We start from the raw sequence: 23,197 nt of genomic DNA, 5'->3' as shown, positions 1-23,197 counted from the left end.
AAAGTTTGAAGGGTCGGGTCCCGATTCCGCACACGGCCTGCACCAACGCGCGCTTTGCAGAAAGCTCTAATCAAAATTTTGAAATGTGCTTCCAAGTTTTTGTCCTCTGGTGTTGCCTTCACACCCTCCCCCATAATATCTTAAACCCCTAAAAAATCAATAATCTCCTCCCCTATTCCGTAGTCCTATACTTCGCAAGGCCGTTACTCCCACCAAAGACGGTCTTTGCTTACACTATGCCGCATTTATTTATGACATGAATGCGCGCAAGTTCAGTGACCGGTCACGATGGCGAGCCAGACAATCTAAAAATCGGACGACGCTTGTATTTTTTTTCCTTTTTTTTCCACAAGTGACAGCACAGAGGCGAGTCCGAGCAATGATTAAATTTTATTTGCACGGCGACCTTGCGTTTATACTGCACAACCTGCATGTCACAAAAGTTGCGTTATTAGACAACTGCTGGCAAACTACTCGGTGGTAACGAAAGCGAAAGTAGATCTTGATTTTCCCGATCGAGCCTCGGTGTCACATACGCTTCTGCCTGCCGCCATAGCTGAAGCTGCCTATTCGCGTGAAAGTGAAACGTACTCTCCGGACCAGGAGAAGCTGAACGAATATAATATCACGATCGTGACCGGCAAAAATAAACTTACTAACCACATCGGACTTGGTTTTCAAATATTCCAGTTCTGCGATACTGATACTATTTTGACAAAAGATGGGACTTGAGATAGGTTTACTCACCCAAGCTGAATCTCGTATTTTCCGCATTCCAGGGTGTACATTTTTTCATAAAAAGTCGTATTCGCGTATTTTCGGCAAAAAATCGTACTAAAATACGTAAAATCGTACTGGTTGGCTTCTCTGCTCCCCCAAGAGACTGTATACAAAGCAACTCCCATAGGTTGCCAGTTCTTACCCTGGACTTGATAGGAGCTTGTACCTCCAAGTTTTGAGATTCTGAGGGCACAGGCGAGATAAAAGAAGGCGTGGAACTACCAACATGAAAACTGGCTTGCTCCACTGGCAATAGACCAAAGCTGAAATAGAAAAAGTGAGTGAAACACATTGTCAACAGTAACTACAGACTACTGCTAAACTGAGCAACTGCTTTAGGTTGACGCTACTGAAGTCTTTACTTGAACTACTTTCCCTGTCCCAGTCAAGAAACACAATCTAGCAATGCCAATGAAAATTTAGTTTTTAGCTTTACCCTTTCTTTATCTGGTACCTAAAAAAGTTTTCAATTCTAAGATTTATGCTTTTTTAATTTTAAGAATCAGTTCATAAATAAAAAAAAGTTATGGGGTTGTAAAGGTCAGCAAAATATGGATGACCCACATATAGGAAAATACTCCCAAAAGTGGACCAAGCAGTAGCAAATGCAGTAAGATAATCGACGATATCTCAGTAATTAATTGGAGTGTCAGAGAGAAAATGGCTACCCAAAGTGTTTTTGGGCGGAGAAATCATTTCTGCAGTCAGATTTACTAAGCATTTTCTAGTTATTTTGTGACGATTAAAATTTTGGTGTACATATTTCGATTTTGCGAAAAGGGGGTGTCAGGATGAGAGCATTTTATTTGTAGCATTGTATCACAACATGGGATCTTCAAGAATATGTTGGCAGCGTGACTTAATAATGGCAAAGCTTTCTTTGATGACTTTAAACCATGCCAACCATAAAATATAATTTAATTCTATCTAGTCTGACATTCAATTACAACCTCTTTTTTCCCGTTGAGACGCGAACACCCCAAAGCTCGCCTCGGAATACCCCCCATTGTGATGTAACAGGGGAACAGAGAGAAAAACAACCAGATGCGCGTGCCCGCCATTGCCCTATTTCAAGTGACCAATGAACGGCCTCGGAAGTCATGCGGGGATTTGTAGGTCACATACATTTGCATAGGGAGTGAGGGGTAAATGGCCGGTCACCGTGCCAAGCCACTTTGGACAGGGCGGTAGTGGTACATCTATGATAAATTCTGCACAACTATTTGACACACAAGGTTCAAATTTTAGCACACTATAGACGAAAGATGGATCTCTTACCATCTTAGCGTCAAATATCAAATTCCTTAAATTTTTGGTGTACCCGATACGAAAGAGTTTCCGAAACCAAAAGTATAGGTTAATTTATGAGTACGAACTTCGACTTCCATATATCATTAGTTTGTCCTATTTTCTTATTGGTTGCCAACTTTCAATCACATTGGTCCAGAAATAGCGCAGAACGAGCTTGAGAAAGTTAGTCACTACTGTTCCGACCCAGTCCAAAAATTCACCAACAAACGGGGACCAAATTTTCGCTGCATTGATTCATTAATCATAACATGCAGTAAAATTGACATCAACCTTGACCGTAAAAAACTTTTTAAAAAGTAAATTTATCTTAGAAAGCATTATAGAAATGAAAACATGTTATCTTGTCAAAGACTAAGTGATGGCAAAACTGAAAAATTTTGCAACGGACAATCATTCATAGCCAGTGACACGAAAAGGTGAAGACATGACTGCATTTATTTGTGTACACATAAATAACCACCAAATAAAAAATAATCCAGATGTATGTGGGTGAGTTCATTAGTGAATGTGAACTATGTTGACATGTGTTATATTCAAGTAATGTTGTAACCTTATTTAAAATGTTTCTGAACTTGGATTCTTGACACTTTGGCAACTGTTGTTCAAGAGTTGAACTGCCTGTCTTATATGTGCCTGACTCTTAGCCACAAATAATTCCAAAGTCTATTTGAAAAAAATTATATCTTCCAGACACTGACATGCTAAGGAGGATATGAAACCCAGTGATTTAAAGTATTACATTTTTTCCTTCTAGCTTTTGGAAGGTATAGGTTAAAAAAAAAAGCATGCAAGTAATAATATGGCAACATTTCAATTGAGGTTACAACAAAATCCAATAGTTTTCACTGATCCATAGCATTTATAATCCATAAACTGCATATTTTGACAACTACTTTAGTCTGAATCATAGCCAGAGAATTCTAGAAGACAAACTAATCTACTTTTTCTGATTCAGATTGGGGAACCAAAACTCGAAATGTCCAGTTGTTCCCTCGCAAAAAGACCTCCTCATAACAGAAAATCTTCAGAAACAATCAAATGGTTCCCCTTCTCTTTGACATTTTCGTGCATTTACTGCTTTCATCACATCATTTTCATGACACAATCACTGTCACATAGTTCCCTGAAAAGTATCCAGACCATAGACTCGTTACCTTGGAGAGGCTAGCACGGGATTGGGGAATAGTTTCATGGGAACAGTGGCCTTCCTCATCTGTGAAGGGTCAGGGGTCAGAGACGGTTTCTGTTTGTTCGGCCTTGGGGCGCGCCTCACTTCCTGCAGCAACGGCTCGTTCTGACTGTTGTTGTCGGGCGTCTCGTTCGGACAAATGTTCCGAGGAGATAACAGTTGCAGCTGTTAAAACCACAAAGTAAAAAAAGTTAAAAACTTTTAATTCAACACCTTTCCACTTTCAGAACTGTTCATTGCTAAATGCATGACGCATTAAAACCCTAGGCATCAATAAATATATATTGAAATACAAGGAGAAATCTCAACCAGTGTAATTTTCAATTATGTAAATTTTTAACAGAAAAAACAAAACAAACACAAAAATTCATTGATGTCAAAAGGAATGTATGCTGATACTAAAGTCATGCCTACAAAAAAAAAAAAAATTATACCGAAGCCCTTTGCTACAATCTGCATTGAAATTTACAATGCGCTGTACATTTTCATCTCCACACAACACTCTTATAAAAGTACCAAACTGAATTTTTTCTTTTTTTCAACTGTGGCTCAACCTACCACGCATTAGCACCCAAAAGCGACCAAAGAAGCAAGAGAGGGTACCGATAAGAACACGGTTACAAAGTTTTAGAACTCACATTTTCACTGGCAGCCACAATGTTTGCAGAGACTGCCTCACTCGTTTGTTCACTGAGAGTCGCTGGATCACACGGGGGAGCCACCGTTCCAGCTGCCGTCTGTTCAGGAATTTGAAATACTGTCTCTGGTTTCACATTTTCACCTGAAAAATTATTAAACAAATAGTAGTCGAACCTGCATAAGATGGAATCGCAAGGGAGCCAGAAAAAAATTGCGTCTTAGACATTTTCCGTCTTAGACAGGGGAATATAGAGGGAGGTAGGGGGGCTCAAAGGCCCTGCCGGTGGGATCAAGGATCGCTTGTCCGATCAGCAAGCAGTGGTCAAAACTTCACACCACTCAACTGCTATCCAGTCAGATAATGACATGCGTCACTCTTACTTATCCAATTACTACCAGTGCTCAGCTTTCATAGGACCACTGTTTGACGTATTAAAAATAGAAACGTTTGAATATCTCCTTTGCTTCCACCCTTAGCCTCACCCATCGGTGTTACAAGCACAATCAACCAATGCCACCTTTCACTGCCATCAAGTAACAACGATTCGAGGAACTCTTTTCTTAGGGTGGTAGGGCATCAGTCAAACTAATTTCACACCTCTGGCTTCTGGCTACCCAGGAAGGTTTCCGTAGTGGCTCGCTACTCAAGCACCCTCACAGGCAATCGTGAGATTTTACACCCACACTACCCTGACCATCTGCATCACCCAGGGCTCACATGATAGGGTAACATCTACCCCCAAATTGCACCCCTACGCCCCTTCCTCGCCTAGCGGATTGGCCGTGGCATTAAGTTTAGAGCTGGCGGAACCAAACTTGCGAATTTTGTTTCAAATATGGGCTGAGCGGGCAAAGAATATTATTTCCGTCTTAGACAGGTGAAACCCTCGGCAGGGAGCGGATTTTTTTTCCCATTTCCGCGTTGGACAGGTTTCCGTTTTATACAGGTAATTAAAGAAGAACATAACAAGGGGGGAACGGGGAGATTTCATTAAGACAGGTTTCCGTTAAGGCAGGTTCGACTGTATATCAAATGAGTCACTCTCACCTTTGATAAAAACATTTTGTGATATTGGCAGACAAAGATCCCAATTTTCTGTGTAAACACATGCGTCTTCCTTCCCAAAATCATAAACACATTATGCAAAACCCTTCCCCTCACATTCTCTTTCTAAAGCTCAAGGCGAAAATTTAAAAAAAAATTCCAGTACAAAAATACCAAACGAACATTTACCCATTGAGCACAGCATTTCATATGACTTCCACAGCAAAGGATTAAGCTTCAGGGACCTACGGTAGCACTGTGCTGCTTTTGAGGCTCTTTCAGTCTTGCTGTAGAAGACAAAGCAAATAAACAATATACAAGTGACAATTGACGTTTAGTCAGTTTAAAAAATGACATGATTAAAAAATCGACTCACATGAGGCAACACTGCTTGAAATCTCTCAAACATCATCATAAATTCCTCACTTCATCTGGCCTCCAAATTGTGACGGTCTACGACTTAGAAAAGCCCAATAGTACTAACTCATATGGAGCAAAAACAATGTGGAGATCAACAGAGAAAAACCCACTTTCAAGCCAACATTTCAGCTCCAACACTGGAAACCAAACTCAATAGCATATATGAAAATAAGAAATCCAATAATTTTTAGGACTTTACTCACTGTAATCCACACCCAACTCCATATCCCCCTCACAATAAGCTTCTCAATGGGATGAGTTACACTTTTATGCAAGTTTCTAGTCACTAGTTTCATTTGAATGCTGACCAGAAAGAAAAAAGGACTCCATTGACATGTCTCCCTTAAAATTTACACTGTGAAAATTATTCAACTCAACGGAAAAATTATCTCACCTATAAATAAATCCCAGCAATGCAAAAACATAGCATGCCATGCTGCCAAATTCTGCTTCAATGTCCTCATGAGACTTCATCTTAGTCAAAATAGTCCCAGCAAGCAGTTTTTCTGCTTCAGCAAACCTGAAAATAAAGACAAAAAATTATCACATCTACAGTTTAATTTAAAAAACAACCCCCCCCCCCCTCCCCCCCAAAAAAAATAAACCATGAAGATTTCACTCAACCATATTGTTTTTGTACATAAAATATAAGGGAAATCCAATCCATTTTAAGTTTTGGTTCAGTTTTAGTAAGAAGAGTTTAACAGCACTTGCATCATAATCAGGTCATTATAAGGGCTGAAGATTAGAGGTATTAATTGGGGGTGTAACATACAAACAAAAGAAGGAGAGATAAGGAAGATAGATTTCTTGATAGGAAAGGAGCAAACCGCACCAGACCACCAGCCAACCACCAACTAATCCATTTTCACACTGAACAACAGGCCTAGCAAACAAGATAAAAGAGAAACAATAACGCTTGTTGTTTTTTTAGTCCATGCCAGCTTTAAGCACCATTATCGAGAGAAAGCATAAGCGTGCTTAATGCCGAAGCATGCAGGAGTGCGAAGTAAACATTGTCATAACCAAGAGACTTTTATTATGCAGAAAATGTCCTGAGTCATTTCCATTTGTTCCTAAGTCGTGGTCCTTGTCATTTTTACAGGCCATGGTAGTTTTTGTTTGTTTTGTTTTCTGGTTGAACGGGAAAGGAAAACTTAATTTAGACGGCCAGTCACGATACAGCACACTAGGTCCACACACTACCTGTACGTACCACTGCCTTCACCTCAGGCGTGATACATAATCAGGATTATCGGATGAGGGACAAAGGTGAAATTGCAGCCAGCCTCCCTTTCTCGTCTCCTCTACTCTCTTTGTATTTTTTTCGTCTGTGTGTAGCTCTTTGCCTTCCTCTACACGTGTGAGTGTTTAGTGTTTGTCTCCATTACTTGCATTCTTTGTGTTGACCAACAGGTAACAAATTTTCAGCTGCAGGTGAGGAAAGTGTGTCTTCCCTCATAACCCATAAGCCCCGCCCAGAACTCATACACAAATCGTGGGTGAGATCAGTGGTCACTGTTTACCCAGTCTGTAACAAAGTAACAATGGACGTCAACACGAACATGTGACAGAAGCGTCGCTTGTTCTCTGAGTGGTGGCGACCCATGTGTTTGTTTTAACATAGCACTCGGTCTTCCTTGTCTGACACATTTAGTTTTATTGTCACCCTTGCACAAAAGCAGCAACAAAAGAAAAAAAATCCCAGGGACAACAACAACAATAACAATGCGGCTACCTTCGGTTGGGACCTTAGATGGGAATGGTTTGTTTTCTTCATCTTCAGCAGACCTGCCTAAGACGGCCACGGCCACTTTTTTCCTTGACAATGGGTGGCCGTCTTACACAGGTTCAACTGTACATAAATACGGCGATGCTAGCTTTGTCTAAACATTTCAATTTTGCCACGAATGGCGGCTTCATTGCTTTTGATGGGTGTTGAAGCTTGAAAGATGTCTCCAAAATGCAAATTCACAGCTTAGGAAGTACTGCAAAAAATGGCGCAGGATTGTGAGAGTGAAGTAGACTATTCTGATGAAAGTGACTCTGAATGTTGTTGGTGTTGTTGTTAGCGATCCAGTAGCATCTGAGCGTTAACTCTTCTGCATGATGCCATTCGACAATAGTTGCATGTTTGTTTTAATTGTTTTCTTGAGGAGTAGAGGCAATTAGATGTGTGGGGTAGCTTGGGAAGAAAACATCCCCTTAAATCAGTTAGTTTTCTACAGAAGAACAGATGATGTTCCACTGTTTCTGAGGGGTAGTCACATAGTGGGCAGGCAGCAGACTGCTTTACTCCAATTCGGTTGAGATGTGACTCTGAATCAAGTGCCGTAAATCCCGTTGTGAATGATGACGAACACGAATTAGACTCATCCAGTAGTGAATCAGATCATGGTGAACGGACTACTACTGGAATTCGTGCAGTACCGATGGGTGGAGGTAGGGGTAGATCTAGGCCTGTAAATCCAAGGGGACGTCGTGGTGTGAGAAGGGGGCATGGCAACCAGGTTCAAGATGTGACAAACACAAAAGGGGGGAGGAATACTCCTCAAAATATAAATGGTGCAATTGGTGAAATTCCTAACTTTACTGGTGAACCGGGAATAAAGAAGACAGAGTCTGATCCTGAGAGCTCAGTGGATTATTTCCGTCTCTTCATTGACGACCACATGTGGAGACTATTTGTTGCAGAAACAAACGTTGACATACCCGAAATGAAACAGTTTGTGGCCTTACTAACGGCAACAGGATTTATTGACAAGCCATACTGGAGCTTGAATAGCATCCTGCACACACCAGTCTTTCCAAAGGTCAGCAGACTTCTTCTTCCCCATTTTGTTTACGTGTTTATTATAATATGATCCAAAATGTAAGCCTGCATATACTTACTATTGAGTGCATTAGATCTACTTTCAACGTTATCCCGAAAATGATAGTCTAGACCTAAAGATGTACAAGTACTGTACCAATTAGAATTTTTGTAGTTGAAAGTAAATCTAAATTTAGAGTCACACCTAGTTATGAGAATTTTTTAAATCAAAATGCCAACTGATTTTCACGGGCAATGTCAACCAAACGAGTAGCATTATAATGATGCAAGAAGCTAGATCTATCAGCTGTTTTATAATTTATTTCCCACAGACCCTACTTTGCACCCTGTTACGGTTAGTATGTTACACTGGTAGCCTAATATGTAATTTGTAAATTTATAGAGGTGGTACGGACATAGTCTTCTAATTTGAGTTCTGTTTGTTTCATTTCCCCAGATTATGCCCAGAGACCGATTCTTTGCCATTTTAGGTTTCTTTCATGAGGAAAATAATAATGATCATGCCCCAAGAGGAACTGAGGGATTCGACAAACTTTTTAGAATCCAACCTCCGTACGATCATCTCTACAAGGCTTTTGCTGACGCGCACAACCCAATGGAAAATGTTGCTGTCGATGAAAGTACCGTGCCATGGCGTGGCATAGTTTCATTTCGGCAGTTTATTCCGAAAAAACCAGTTCGGTATAGCATGAAACTATGCTGCGTGTCTGAAAGCAGTTCTGTATACATCGTGAATTTAAAATTCTACTCGGCGCAGAAGCTGGAAGACCAGAGGGAGGACATGGGCCAAATGTAGTGAAAGAACTCTTGGAACCATATTTCAACAAAGGCCATACTGTTTTTAACCGATTCCTTCTTCACGTCTATCGACCATGTCAATTTCACAAAGAAAATAGAACAAAAGCCAGTAGGACCATTGTGAAAAACTGAAAAGACAACCCTCCAGATATTACGGCGACAACCTTCAAAGTGAGAAAAGGTGACCATGTCGTTTGCCAACGTAATGGTAATGTGGCTGTCCATTTACAACGACAGAAAAGATCTTAAGATCGTTTCTAATTAAATAAATTTACAGGAAAACTTGTTAACACTGGCAAAACAGTGAGACACACAAATGACCCCATACACAAGCCAGAAGCAGTAAAAGAGTACAATAAGCATATGAACGTAGTCGATAAGTTCGACCAAATAATGAGTTATTACTCATTCAGAAGGAAAACTAAGAAGTGGTGGAAAAGGAAAGCCACACATTTCCTACACCTAGCTAAAATACAGGCCTTTTTCCTGTACAAAAAAAGGGCTACAAGTCCAATGAACCAAATCGACTTCACGTTGTCTCTAATAAAACAGCTCCTGGAGCCAGAGGTGAATACACCTGATGCGGCTGGCGATGCAGCGGCAGAAGGGGCAGTTCCTGACGCCCAACCTCCACCTGCAGATGACCGTCCAACTACAGCACCAAGGACCCCAGCTCCTTTGATCTTAGAAAGGCTCAGCCACTCTACTAACCCTCTACTAAGCATCCCTGCCACCCTGTACTCTGGACAGCGAAAGGGGTACATCCGAAGGAAAGAGACTTGCTTCCAGTGCAGCTCTTGTAAAGTGGCTCTGTGCGTAGAACCTTGCGACAGAATCTACCACACACACAGAGACTATGAAAGAGAGATCAGGAGGTTCTACCAGATGGAATGACAAAGGATTATATGGGCTACTTCATGACGGATATGAGCATGACACTGGTAAGTAGAAAACTACTTCACTGCCTTATATACTAATCTTTCACCCATGTTATGCATAACAGTTGTTTTGTTTATTTTGTGGTGTTACTAAATATAACATTTTCTAACAAAATATCAACTTCATTATTACTTTTTGTGGATGATACAATTTTATTCTTGGCATGTTGTAATTTTTTTCAATGTACAGTCGAAACTGCCCTGACGGCCACCTCTATAAGACGGCCACCTGTACAAACGGACACTTTCCATTTCCCCCCCTGCGGTTTTTCTATATAATTTAACTGTGTAAAACGGGCACCTGTCCAACGCAGCCGCGGCCACCATATTTCAACACACAACCCCTATCACACAAAGCAATAACACCTGTCTTAGACGGCCATCTTAGTGACTACATTACGCTTTGTCATAAATCAAGCATTGGCCCCTGGCGTTGTGGACGAGCCGTCATAATTTAAAAACCTGTCGTTGTTAGGTAGTCCCTACAACTGATCATGTTGCATAGGCCCCTCCCACTGCTGACCAATAGGTAACAAAATTAATTTTCAGCTGCTGGGGAGGGAAGCGTGTGATCCCTCATAACCCATAAGCCCCGCCCAGAATCCATACACAAATTATCACAAGTGAGATGAGTGGTCACTGTTTACCCAGTCTGTAACAAAGTAACAATGGACGTCAGCATGAACTTGAGACAGAAGCATTGCTTGTTCTCCGAGTGGTAGTATGTGTGTTTGTTTTACTATAGCACTTGGTCCTCCTTGTTTGACAAATTTCATTTTATTGTCACCCGTACACAAAAGCAGCAACAAAAGAAAAGAAAACCCAGCGAAAACAACAACAACAATGTAACTACCTTCGGTTGGGACCTCAGAAAGGGAGGGTTTGTTTTCTCAAAAAGGAATGGTTTGTTTTCTTCTTCTTGATCAGTCCTGCCTAAGACGGCCACCTGTCTTATACGGCCATTTTTCTCCTTGACAATGGGTGGCCGTCTTACACAGGTTCGACTGTAGCTGTTCATTACCTCCCATTCTTATGTAATACTGTCACAAAACACCCAAACATACATTTTCAAAAACTACATTCAATTTCCAACATCACTGCCAAATTTAATTAAAATCCCAAGTTAGACCTGCATGTGAGCCCCAACCAGATTGTCTGAAAATTTTGCGCCCCCCCCCCCCCCCCAAAAAAAAGCCTTTGTGGGTGTCATAAGGCAAGGAAGGACATCTGAGTAACGAGCGACCACCCCAACAAACAATAAATAAGAGACCTAACCCTAACCCTATCCCCAAAAAGAAACGGGCCTCATGTAAAAAGGCCAAAACAAGTCCGAAATGAAAAAAAAAATTAAAATTAAAAAACCACACTCCAAAACAAACAAGGAGCATATAGATCTAGATCTATATGGCTTACATCTACATTGCTATAGGATTTGATACAATAACACAATAGAATTGGAATATGAATCCTGCATATAGATCTAGACCTAGTAATCTAAATAAATCTAGATCTAGATCTTGTAGAACAAGTGAATAGGAATAGGCCTTGAACCAGAAATCCGCATCCGATTCCGAACAGAGGGACTCAGCTGAGTCTAGATTCTAAATCTAGATCTAGATTTAGATCTAAATAAATAAATAATTCACGCACCTGATGAAATGCTTATTTTTACCAATATTAATATTACAGCACAACCTATGATAGGGTTTGACACAAGGAGATTAAAAGTAATGGAGGATGCTCTGTGGGCGGCACCGCACGCCTGATAGGAGCCCTCTCTCGCGACGGAACCGTGGGCTACCTGCACTGAGCGAATGCTCGACTCGCGCACTGAAATCTAGATAAGAAAGAAGGTTTTATTCCGAGGTCCTTGAGATTAGGCAAGTCAATTAGTAAAAATGCCTTGCATCTGTGTTGTATTTAAGTGTAAGAACCGATATGATGCTGCAGTGGACCGAAGTTTTCACAGTTAAGTTTTTTTCCTTTAAAAAAATTTGAAAAGAAAGTGTTTTTATGCCCCCAGCAACACAATTTAGATCATTAACATTCAAAAGAGGCTGGCTCCGGCGCTACCTGCCAAGGCCAACCCAGGCTGAAAGGGATACAATACCCCAGCAGAAAGACCGAGATACTCAATTTTTTAAAAAGTATTTTTATTCTTATATATATATATATTTTATATATATATATATATTTATTATGTGTATATATATAATTATTATGTGTGTGTATGTATATACATATTATACATTTACATTGCTTTCCATTGTGTGTGCAAATTATATAAAATTATTATGTGTATATATATAATTATTATGTGTGTGTATGTATATACATATTATACATTTACATTGCTTTCCATTGTGTGTGCAAATTAGATGCTACTGTTGTCTAAATGTAGATATCTAGAGACTCCATTAGAATAGGAAATCAATACTCAACAACAATAATGGTGAATATTTTCTGTTAAAGAAACACCAAACCATATCAGATGAGGGGAGAAGGTAGGGTGGGGTGGATAAGGGTTTGAGTCTTGTTAGATATAACTATACTCGGTTTAATTCTATTGTTGTAGTCTTCACCTAAGATCCCACAATCAATAATTTCGGTTCAGTTAAGATTCTGCTGTTAAAAAATAAACCAAACAAAACAACAACAAATTTTAATACACAAGAGTCATCACTAAGATAAATTATCCCCCCCCCCCCCGCGGAGTGTAATAAGGGACTAAAAACGCTGCTCTCCCTATCATACTTTACTGAACAAAACAAAAAAGAAAACCTTCAAAGGTCATCCACGCTCATGCATGCGATCACACCTCCAAAGGTACTGTTATCTCTTTTTTTAAAAATATTTGAAATCATTGTGCGCTCCACTTTGTGAAAACCAGGAAACAAAATTATTGTAATCAATAATATTATTATTTATAGATCAAGAAATACTGTTAGCAATCAGATAAAGCTGCCATCGACCTTCTGTTGTGTTCGCTATTCCTTACACATAAAGTTAGTTATGGCCACAGAATTCTACACTTATAGAACGGGAACTGTACCACGTGACCTGTGAGGAATTGAAGACCGAAAACAATGGCGTCGTGAGGGCACTATTTATCGTTTTCGGAAGTAACCCTATAGCTTTTAAAGCAAGAGTGGCTTTTACAAACGAGTGAAAAGTGGAACATTTACTGTCCAGTTTGTAATTTTGAGTTACAGAATTCACTGTGCAACTAGAGATTGGAATTAAGGTTTTAAATTGTTGTGTTTTGGAGTGCAACAACAGAAAAAGCAGACATACAGAGTTTATATAGATATATATAAGATCTACAGAACTAAAAAAAATTCATAGCACTTCTAGCTTCCCACACACATTTTGCATACGCATATGGCCTACGTAGTTTTTTAGTAGTAAAACTTATTACAATAAATTTGTTTTACACTGAACATATTTTTTCACTAGATCTTATTAATGTTCTCAAAACATGCGTTCAATAATTAACTTTATGTCGCCAGCAGAAGTAGAAAAAAGGACGGACTTGCTTTTAAAAGAGATTTAGCTCCAGCTATAAACTTTTTAAAAATCTGTAGAAACCATTGACTGGGATTTTTTAAAAATATATTGGGCTAGTATTTATTAAAGAATTTTCTTTAAAGAAATTTCTAGAATAATATAGAACCTATAGATGTGTACAAATGTTTGAAAAAAATACTCATTGGTTAAGACGAATTGATATAGATCTAGGCGATCATAAATCAGGCAGCGCAGCCCAAGAACTACACACCTTGCTTGTGGGCTGACACACCGGCCGCTCAGGCTTCGGCCCACAGCAAGCAGTGACCTTCGTAATGATAATAATGATTACAACGGCCACGGCTAGGCGGTCTCTTTCTCCTCCTCTCTCTCTCTCTCTCTTTCTCTCTCTCTCTCCCTCTCAATCTCTCTCTCCCTCTCAATCTCTCCCCCCTCTCTCTCTCTCTCTCTCCCCTCTCTCTCTTTCTCTCTCTCTCTCTCTCTCTCTCTCTCTCTCTCAATGGTTTAGCTTCCCTGTGTTTGTGTTCAAACTAACAGACATGTAAAAAATTATTGTAGACAGACAAAAGCGATGGAAAGACAGAAAGTTGACTTGAGTTGAGTTAGAGTTTTACGGAAATGGAGGGCACACACTGGTATGTTTTGACACCTTTTCATAGGATAAAATGTTTGGTAAGCTAGCAGTCCATGCCCGACATTCTGTTTCATCCGAAGGAAATCCATACAAGGTCACTTTTTCTGCACCTTTCTGACTGTCATAGCCAGTTTTGCATCCACCAACTGAGCATTTTCTTCCCATTGTTGTTCTTATTCCTTCAGTTTATTTTGAAGGTGTCAGTCACAGTCCAACAGAGTCATAACCACACATGATGAAAGCAAGAAATAGGCCTAGAAGAGAAGCATGTAAGCACTGTGAAAGAACAGCAGATATTAATATACAAAGCAGGTCGGGAAAAACACAAAGACAAAGGAGCTCCCCCATAATTATGATCCGTATACTTTTCCCTACCTAACAAGGGTGGGCCCCTAGACGCTCAGAGTCTAGATAGATTTATATCTACATGGTCCTTTTAGTCTTTTGTTTGTGTTACAATCTAATCTAAATCTAAAAGCAGATCTAGGGATAGGATGGAGAGTTCGTTTTTAGTGGTTGTTTGCATAGAGAGGCTCTAAGTCAGTGAAGAGTGTGCGGATCAGGATGGGGGGGCTTCCACTGTGTAGACATGGATTTTAGAATGGATTTAGACAGATATGAATTAAACTTGCACGGTCAAAACTTCACTGTAGGTTTAATCTAAGCACGTACACTGATGGAAGAGATATTTGATATTCACACAATCCAGATGATTTGAAAAAAAAAACTGCATTAGGCTTCAACTAAAAGAATCCAGGCATTCACTGAGTACGATGGCGATGAAGAATCTGAAAATGAACAGTAGGCCTACAGTGCAGCCAAACAGCACTTCAAATTTGCGATCTCAAGACTGTTGGTCAATCTTAATTAATTAATTAATTAGTCACCACTTCTGTTCCTCAACACACACAATGATGTAGAAAATATTCACATAATCCAGATGACTTGAAAAGCAAACTGCATTAGGCAGAAATAATCCAGTGTCAAAGCATGAGAAAACAACAATTCAAACTGACCGCCGCACCCTGCGTAGGCTTATCACTACTAATGATCTACAAGGTTGTGGGCTTACTACACGGGTGTGTCAGCCCACAAGGAATCTAGGTCAGTAGCGCGCAGGTGGCCTGATTATATGACCATCTAGATATAGATCTAAGTCATTGTGTAAAAGTAGGAGAATCTAGATCTAGGTGTTTGATAGTTCAGTAGCCTAGATATTTGATAATAAGTTGCGCATCAAATTTTTGACCGCATGCTACAGTAGTGAAGATAGCGTATTATTTTCATCCGAAACATTAATTTCCGCATCCATACACCTTTTTGAGCCTTTATAAGCACAGGTAGTCCTACTTTAATTATGTTTTTGTTTTTGAAAGCATTTTCAATTCCTTTCACTTTCACTTCCCACGCGCGGCACATATAATTATGATTATAATTTAAGATTCCAAATCTGACGAATGTATTATTAAATAGCGTATAATGCTGAGTTAGCGAATGCATTGCAATGCGCACTATTATCAATTGATCGAATTGTAACAAGACTTCAATTTGATCCGTAACAAGAGACCACTTATTTTTTTATACGTGTTCATGAATGTGTGTTTGTTTACTGTGTGCGGGGATTAAAAATTAAAGATTAAAGATTCCAGATCTGACGAATGTATTTATAAAATAGCGTAATAGTGCTGGGTTAGCCGATGCCTTGCGATACTTGCTTTTATCAATTAATTGATTTGTAACAGGACTTCGATTTGATCCGTAACAAGACAACACTTATTTTTTCTTATACGTGTTCAAAAATGTGTGTTTGTTTACTGTGTGCGGGCATTAAAGATTCCAGGTCTGACGAATGTATTTATTAAATAGCATATAGGCCTATAGGGCAGGGGTGGCCAACGCATTGCGATACGCACTTTTATCAATTGATCGAATTGTAACAAGACTTCAATTTGATCCGTAACAAGAGACCACTTATTTTTTTATACGTGTTCATGAATGTGTGTTTGTTTACTGTGTGCGGGGATTAAAAATTAAAGATTAAAGATTCCAGATCTGACGAATGTATTTATAAAATAGCGTAATAGTGCTGGGTTAGCCGATGCCTTGCGATACTTGCTTTTATCAATTAATTGATTTGTAACAGGACTTCGATTTGATCCGTAACAAGACAACACTTATTTTTTCTTATACGTGTTTAAAAATGTGTGTTTGTTTACTGTGTGCGGGCATTAAAGATTCCAGGTCTGACGAATGTATTTATTAAATAGCATATAGGCCTATAGGGCAGGGGTGGCCAACGCATTGCGATACGCACTTTTATCAATTGATCGAATTGTAACAAGACTTCAATTTGATCCGTAACAAGAGGCCACTTATTTTTTATACGTGTTCATGAATGTGTGTTTGTTTACTGTGTGCGGGGATTAAAAATTAAAGATTAAAGATTCCAGATCTGACGAATGTATTTATAAAATAGCGTAATAGTGCTGGGTTAGCCAATGCCTTGCGATACGCGCTTTTATCAATTAATTGAATTGTAACAGGACTTCGATTTGATCCGTAACAAGACAACACTTATTTTTTCTTATACGTGTTCAAAAATGTGTGTTTGTTTACTGTGTGCGGGCATTAAAGATTCCAGGTCTGACGAATGTATTTATTAAATAGCATATAGGCCTATAGGGCAGGGGTGTCCAACGCATTGCGATACGCACTTTTATCAATTAATCGAATTGAAACAGGACTTCAATTTGATCCGTAACAACAGACCACTTATTTTTTCTTGTTCGTGTTCCAAAATATGTGTTTGTTTACTGTGTGCGGGGATTACAGGGGGACAAGCCCATCCCCTCGACATGTGATCCAGAGTATGGGGATACATTTTTCTCAAAATGCACACAGCTCTGAAATCCTTGACCAGTGATCACTCGCCATGGAACTCTTTCTGTTGTGACTGTAGACACAAGTTTCTTCATTATCACATCTGAATGAGCCTCTCATTCATGCATTAGAAATCACACTCCCAACACACAGAAAATGACTTTGAACATATATTCAGGAAACATATGCCAGTTCCACTCTTGTTTACTTTGTTTTGCATTATTGGCTTTTATGTGTAAAACAATATTTAGAGGCCTTTTCTGCATTTTTGTGTTTTTGGCAGCATGTACAATAGGCCTATGTATTTTATGTGCAACCGACACATTCTCCAATCGTAGATCTAGTACTAATCAAGACTATATCTAGATACTTTTCCAACAGAGTTAATGTTCATAATTAGTGTTATTATCAAGTGTATTGTGATTGTGAAGATCTTTAGTAGATCTAGATCTAGTAGTAGATCTAGAGATCTAGATCTATCTAGATCTAGATCCCATCCCATCCCATCATTAAAAAAACAACAACAAACCAACAATACAGATACAAAAACATTGTAACATTGCCAATTATGACATATTGTTGGCAGTAAAAATGAACTAGACTATATTTCCTCTTCGAAGAAAGTTTTAAAATACTGATGTAACTTAATGTAAGGTGTCTTCCAAGCCCTACCACTAGCATCAGCGTGCATAGCAACGCGAAGCCTCGCTGTGCGGCGCAGGCAAAGGTGCCCTCAACTGGCCGCCATGTTTTAGTTTCAATTCCTCACAGCGAATCGGCGATCGCGAAGAGGGAGTTCCGCTTCTATAAGTGTAGAATTCTGTGGTTATGGCACACGCCTAGAATCATGCAATCACAATATCTTAAATTCAGTTTTAAAGTATATTTTTATCCATTTCTAATACTTAAATATTTTAACATCTTGAAAGATTATCTTTATAATTTGATATGTTTGATAATTTTATGTTACTTGGACAAGTTTACTTCTTATTTTACACATCTTTTTGATATTTAAACTAGATTATAACATAAAACTCTGAAAGAATTGAACAGTCCGTATCACACACAGAATTTTTTTTTCTCCCTGTCATTATCCGTCAGCCCGTCAGTTGATCACAATCTCTCTCTCTCTCTCTCTCTTCTCAGTCTGTCTGTCTGTCTATCTGTCTGTCTCTCTCACTCTCTCTTTTTCTTTCTCTCTCTCTCTTATTTAATTTTTCCCATTCTCCTTCGTCCCTTCCCAAGGCCCGCCCCTCCTCTTTCATCCCTGCCCCATCCCCTCTTCCTTGCGTGCATTCCCCCACCCCGCCCACCCCCACAACGTGGCCCAGCCCGATAAGATTCTATAAAAAGAAAAGCCACAGTTCGAGATTTAGCCCACACTCGGCGGCCATATTTGATCCCCACCACGGCGTACTGCTCGTGGCGCCATGAAGAGAGAGAGGAGGCTCCATTAGTTCTAAACTCCTTGGTTTGACACTATAGAATTGGAATATATGAAATCCTCAATTGAGGTCTATAATGATCTATATAAATCTACATCTAGATTCTAGATCTAGAAGAACTATTAGAACAAGAGAGTCGGACTTGAATGAATCCACACGATCTGAACAATTGAATTAGTCAACAAACGAAATTCAAAATGGCCGCTCGAGCACGAAACTGAAAGTAGATGATTTAGGTTGTCGTCCTTTTTGGTATTCGCATTTCTACCTAGGTTCCGAGCGCGCGTCGGCGGTCGGCACAAAAACGAAAGTGCCGACGAAGCCGACGGGAGAAAAAGGGGTCGCCAGCAGTCGGCCAGGCCTCGCACTATGCACATTGACTTCATTGACTGATACAGGCGGGCCTAGTGATAGCATCGGCCGGTTCGCGGGTCGGGTCGCGATTGTCGGATTTCAGACGATTGTCGGCAAACATGCAGGTCTACTAAGTGTAAAAGTAAGAAATACAGCACTTTGAAAAATACACCCCAAATTCCAGCTCATATGGCGTGGCAGCCCCAGGACAGGCACAGTGTCGGGGAGGAAGAGGAGACGACGGTCAGGATAAAAAGAGTTAAAAGTTGGTTTGTGAGTAGCGAATGTGCAGTCAGGTCATTTGGAAGCATAGATCTATCTATTGGAGGCAGAAACAAAGGGGAAACTTTAAAGCCATTTTTCTTAAAACTTTGTTTCCGTACTCTGCCTTACAAAATCATCTTATTTGAAAAAGTACTGAAGATATCTTAAAAACTCAAAAAGGATACTGTTCAGAAATTATTTTTGTTCATGAAAATGAAAAAAAAAAAGGGATTCTTCAAAATGCGTCATTTGGTACCTTTCACCAGGCACACACACACAAAGGTATCAAATTTGTTTCTGAATATCTAATAGTTCATAAGATAATTTACAACAGACTTCTTACTTTTTAATATCAGCACAACATCGAGCCATGAGATATTTGCACTGTGGAGTCTGGCAACTGTTGCGTTCCAACAGCATGTAGGCTTGATAGGACTTGCCTGCTCGATAGTAGCATGTGGCCAAGAGGTGCAGACATTCTGTGTTCGATACTGGGGGTTAAACAAAACAACATGAAACATTTCTCACAGCTAAGATTATAACAATTAAACTACATAGAACTCAAAATATTATTTTCTTCACTCAGTCCACTAAAGAAAAGACTAGAACACTAAAAAGAACACAATTATTATGTGTCATGCACAAAAAAATGAAGTCATGATGTGGTCTTGTGGTCTTTAGAGACAGGGTCGAAAGTCTACCAGCAGCTCCCAAGAGCCTGACGAGTCTGACAGGGATATTTAAAATAAACAAAATTGCCTACAAAGGGTGTTATTGTTAAGACACATGAGCCTTCACTATTTCAGTTAGAAAGCACTCAACACTAAAACAAGTAATATATAACATAAGAATCAGGACAGTCAGTTCAAAAAGAATTATGTAAAAAACATATTCAATCTTTTTCAACATTCATTTCAATTTTTCCAGGCATCTTTGTGTAAAAATTCGGTTCGTAAAAAATCACCATAATTACGTCGAGAAGAAACATTCAAAGGACTTACCTTCAGCATAAAGTCTCTCTGCCAGAAATATAGCATTTCCATAAGAATAGTTGTTCAAAGCATCCCAAACGGCAGCCTGACGATACATTTTGTTAAAAATAAATTAGTAATATTTCAAGGAAATAATAGTCTTATAACAAGCATGCCATGGGTGTGTTTGTGAGGACCCAAAGCTTCAACAGTTTGAGCAATCTCAGAGTCAAAGGTCAAAAGGTACTATCAGCAATTGAATGAGGCAGTGGTCTTCTTGATTCTTGATCCCCAGCCTGCTTGCTGCATTTTAGTTTTAGTAAAATAGTTTTACGGTACTAGAAACACAAATAGGTCATCTAAGTGCCGAAGATGAGAGGTGCTAATGTTACTGCAGAGAAACTTTAAAAAAAAAGAAAAAGATAAGGATAAAGAATGATTGAAAGGAAAAAAAACAAGCTTTTTTAGTTTTAGTAAGTGTTTTTTATGAATAAGAAGGAGGGGAGATAAAGACGATAGATGTTTGATAGGAAAAAAGAAACAAACCACACGAGAGCACCCGTGAACATTCCACTTAACTACTAGTTCCAGTGACTCAAATATATACAAGGGTATGTATGAGAATGAAACATATGGGCAGCTTTCACATTCATTAAGTGATATATAAAAAGAGGAACCAAGATGAAAGGTTCACAACTGTGAATACTTTGACAAGCAAGAAAAGAATGTAACCTACTGTAAACTATAATTGACCTCACACAAAGGCATCATTTTATCACATCTACAAATGTTGAAAAAAGAAAATTACATCCAACACACAAGAGAAGGTCTATCACAAAGCAGTAAAACTAACAATAGTCATGATAGCATCACACGAGCCTAATTGTCTCTCAATACATCTTGATCTAACCTCTAGATCTAAACGAAAGGCAATGGAAAGCTAACGTTTGCAAAAGTAAAAGTAGAGATCTAATATATTAGGAAGTGGCTATTCTCAAATAAAATGATCTAGTAATCTAAATAAATCTAGATCTAGATCTTGTAGAACAAGTGAATAGGAAAGGCCTTGAACTAGAAATCTGCACCTGATTCCAAACAGAGGGACTCAGCTGAGTCTAGATCTAGATTCTAAATAAATAAATAATTCACGCACCTGATGAAATGCTTTTTACCAACATTAATATTACAGCACAACCTATGATAGAGTTTGACACGATAGAATTGGAATATGAATCCTCCATTGAAGATCTCTATATAATGATCTACATTATAAATCTAGATCTCTAGAATCTAAATTCTATTAGAACAAGTGAGTCGGACTTGAATGAATCCACAGGATCTGAAAACGAAAGTGCCGACAAAGCCGACGGGAGAAAAGGGGGGCGCTGACAGTCGGCCAGGCCTCGCACTGCGTTCGTTGACTGATACAGGTGGGCCTAGTGATAGCATCGGCCGGCTCGCGATTGTCGGCAAACATGCAGGTCTAGATCACCCACACCGATAGACAGTATTCAGAAAGAGACAAAGAGAGAGAGAGAGAGGGGGGAGGAGTAGATCTTGCGAGAACTTCCGGGCAAAACAAAATGGCGACCCGCGTAGTTCGGCTCGATTCGAACAGTGAAATAGCCATAGAGCATCTTTGAAGACGATCAAATTAGCTTACTTTTGTGCTATAACGTAATTTTTTTCTTGGCTTTTATCAATTTGATCATCCACATCGATAGAAAGTATTCCGAAATTAGGAAAAACAGGTCTTGTTTCAAACCGGGTGAGAATAGCCTATGGTCGCAAGTCTCACCCGGGGTGAGAGGTCGATCGTATTTTTAGACTATTCTCACCCCGGATGAGAATAGCCACTTCCCTAGGAAATTATGCCAGAATTTTTTAGTAGATCTAAGATCTAGAATCTAGACTAGAACTAGATCAAGTAAGGCCGACATAACTCCAGAAAACCGTGCTGTACCAACATATTCAAGGTAGAGGGCAGAGATTCATTGTTGTGCCGGTGCTTCCCTCGCCTCTGCCTCACTACTAGACTAGAGATCTAATAGTCTGTAGTCTTTTAATCTACCATCTTCAAACTTACAAAATACCATGCGACTCACATCAAATAAGCAAATGCAGCTTTATAAATCCTGATATATTTTTGGTATATTTTTTACTTATCCACACCAACATCAAAGCTTAATTTTTGGTACAGGCGTGCAAGATGTCAAGATCCCAAGAATCCTTCATACGAATCTTTTTAGTTTCAGTCGTTTCGATCTTCGGCGCTGCAAAACCAAACGAGCCACAAATTGGATTCTGGACGAGATACAACAGATTTAGAGAGCAATCATTGCATTGCAGCATCAGAAAAGGACAGACGACAAATCTCTAAAGAATACATTACCTGTACAGGTTCCTGTAACAACATTTTGAAGCTCCTTAATGACAAAACATCGGCTGAAATGTTCCTTCTCTCAGATTTTTCTGTTCAACTTTTCAGCCATTGTTGTTTGACCTCGTTTTGAAACGTTGAAATCTTGTCACGTGACTTCAATGACTTGTTTCTTTCGGGGAATGTACTCTCCAATATTTTGGGCTTGGGTTTATTACGTGAATTATTTCCCTTAGAAATTGTAGCCTTTGCCCTCATAATATTATGTAGACTAGTAAAAGTACACCCGTTCTACGAACGGAATAATAATGAAGAAGTATTAGGAAAGTTCCGAAGAGAAAAAAGACTGAAAACAGGAAAGAAACAAAACATAAATATTTTACCTTGAATTTATCCATGTAGCACCCCCCATGACTACCTCTAGGAGTAAGACTTCTTCCCCCTCTTCGAAGGCGTGGCATTTTCTACTAAAGTTCCAGCTCAATCTAGATTCTACTTTCATTTCATGATTCTTTTTTATCTCGATTTAGATCTCGATTCTAGATCTCATCTAGACACTGTGCACAAAATACACTCATCCTTTGACGTGCGCGCTAAATCCACTGCAGGAGAAATCTACTTTCAATACTTTCATGTTTTGTTTATCTTGATCTAGATATTAGATCTAGACATACAACTACACGCAGGGCGTAAACCGGGCTACGACTACGATTGGCTGAACCTTTGACTTTGACCCATGAATACATTAAGTAGGCCTACGGTAGGCTACTCTTGGCGCTTTCGACGAC

The 23,197-nt window shown here is 39.3% G+C and overlaps 1 protein-coding gene across 1 annotated transcript in view; it reads right to left on the bottom strand.

The window, feature by feature from the left end:
- Positions 1 to 22,562, bottom strand: part of LOC101863903 (cell division cycle protein 27 homolog) — a 51,705-nt gene extending 29,143 nt beyond the window's left edge. Inside the window, exons 1-8 of the mRNA XM_005099899.3 lie at positions 22,422 to 22,562; positions 20,060 to 20,135; positions 19,402 to 19,549; positions 5,779 to 5,904; positions 5,154 to 5,251; positions 3,919 to 4,061; positions 3,246 to 3,445; positions 923 to 1,043 (exon numbers count right to left, since the gene is read on the bottom strand). Of these exons, the coding sequence (XP_005099956.1) occupies positions 923 to 1,043; positions 3,246 to 3,445; positions 3,919 to 4,061; positions 5,154 to 5,251; positions 5,779 to 5,904; positions 19,402 to 19,549; positions 20,060 to 20,135; positions 22,422 to 22,445 (936 nt within the window). The 5' untranslated portion in view covers positions 22,446 to 22,562. The remainder of the gene's footprint in view (positions 1 to 922; positions 1,044 to 3,245; positions 3,446 to 3,918; positions 4,062 to 5,153; positions 5,252 to 5,778; positions 5,905 to 19,401; positions 19,550 to 20,059; positions 20,136 to 22,421) is intronic.
- Positions 22,563 to 23,197: the final 635 nt, after the last annotated feature.

The sequence above is a fragment of the Aplysia californica genome, unplaced genomic scaffold (genome assembly GCF_000002075.1).
Source record: "Aplysia californica isolate F4 #8 unplaced genomic scaffold, AplCal3.0 scaffold00229, whole genome shotgun sequence".
Classification (NCBI taxonomy): Eukaryota; Metazoa; Mollusca; class Gastropoda; order Aplysiida; family Aplysiidae; genus Aplysia; species Aplysia californica.
Note: the sequence above shows the minus strand (reverse complement) of the source record. Positions and strands in the feature narration are given on the sequence as shown.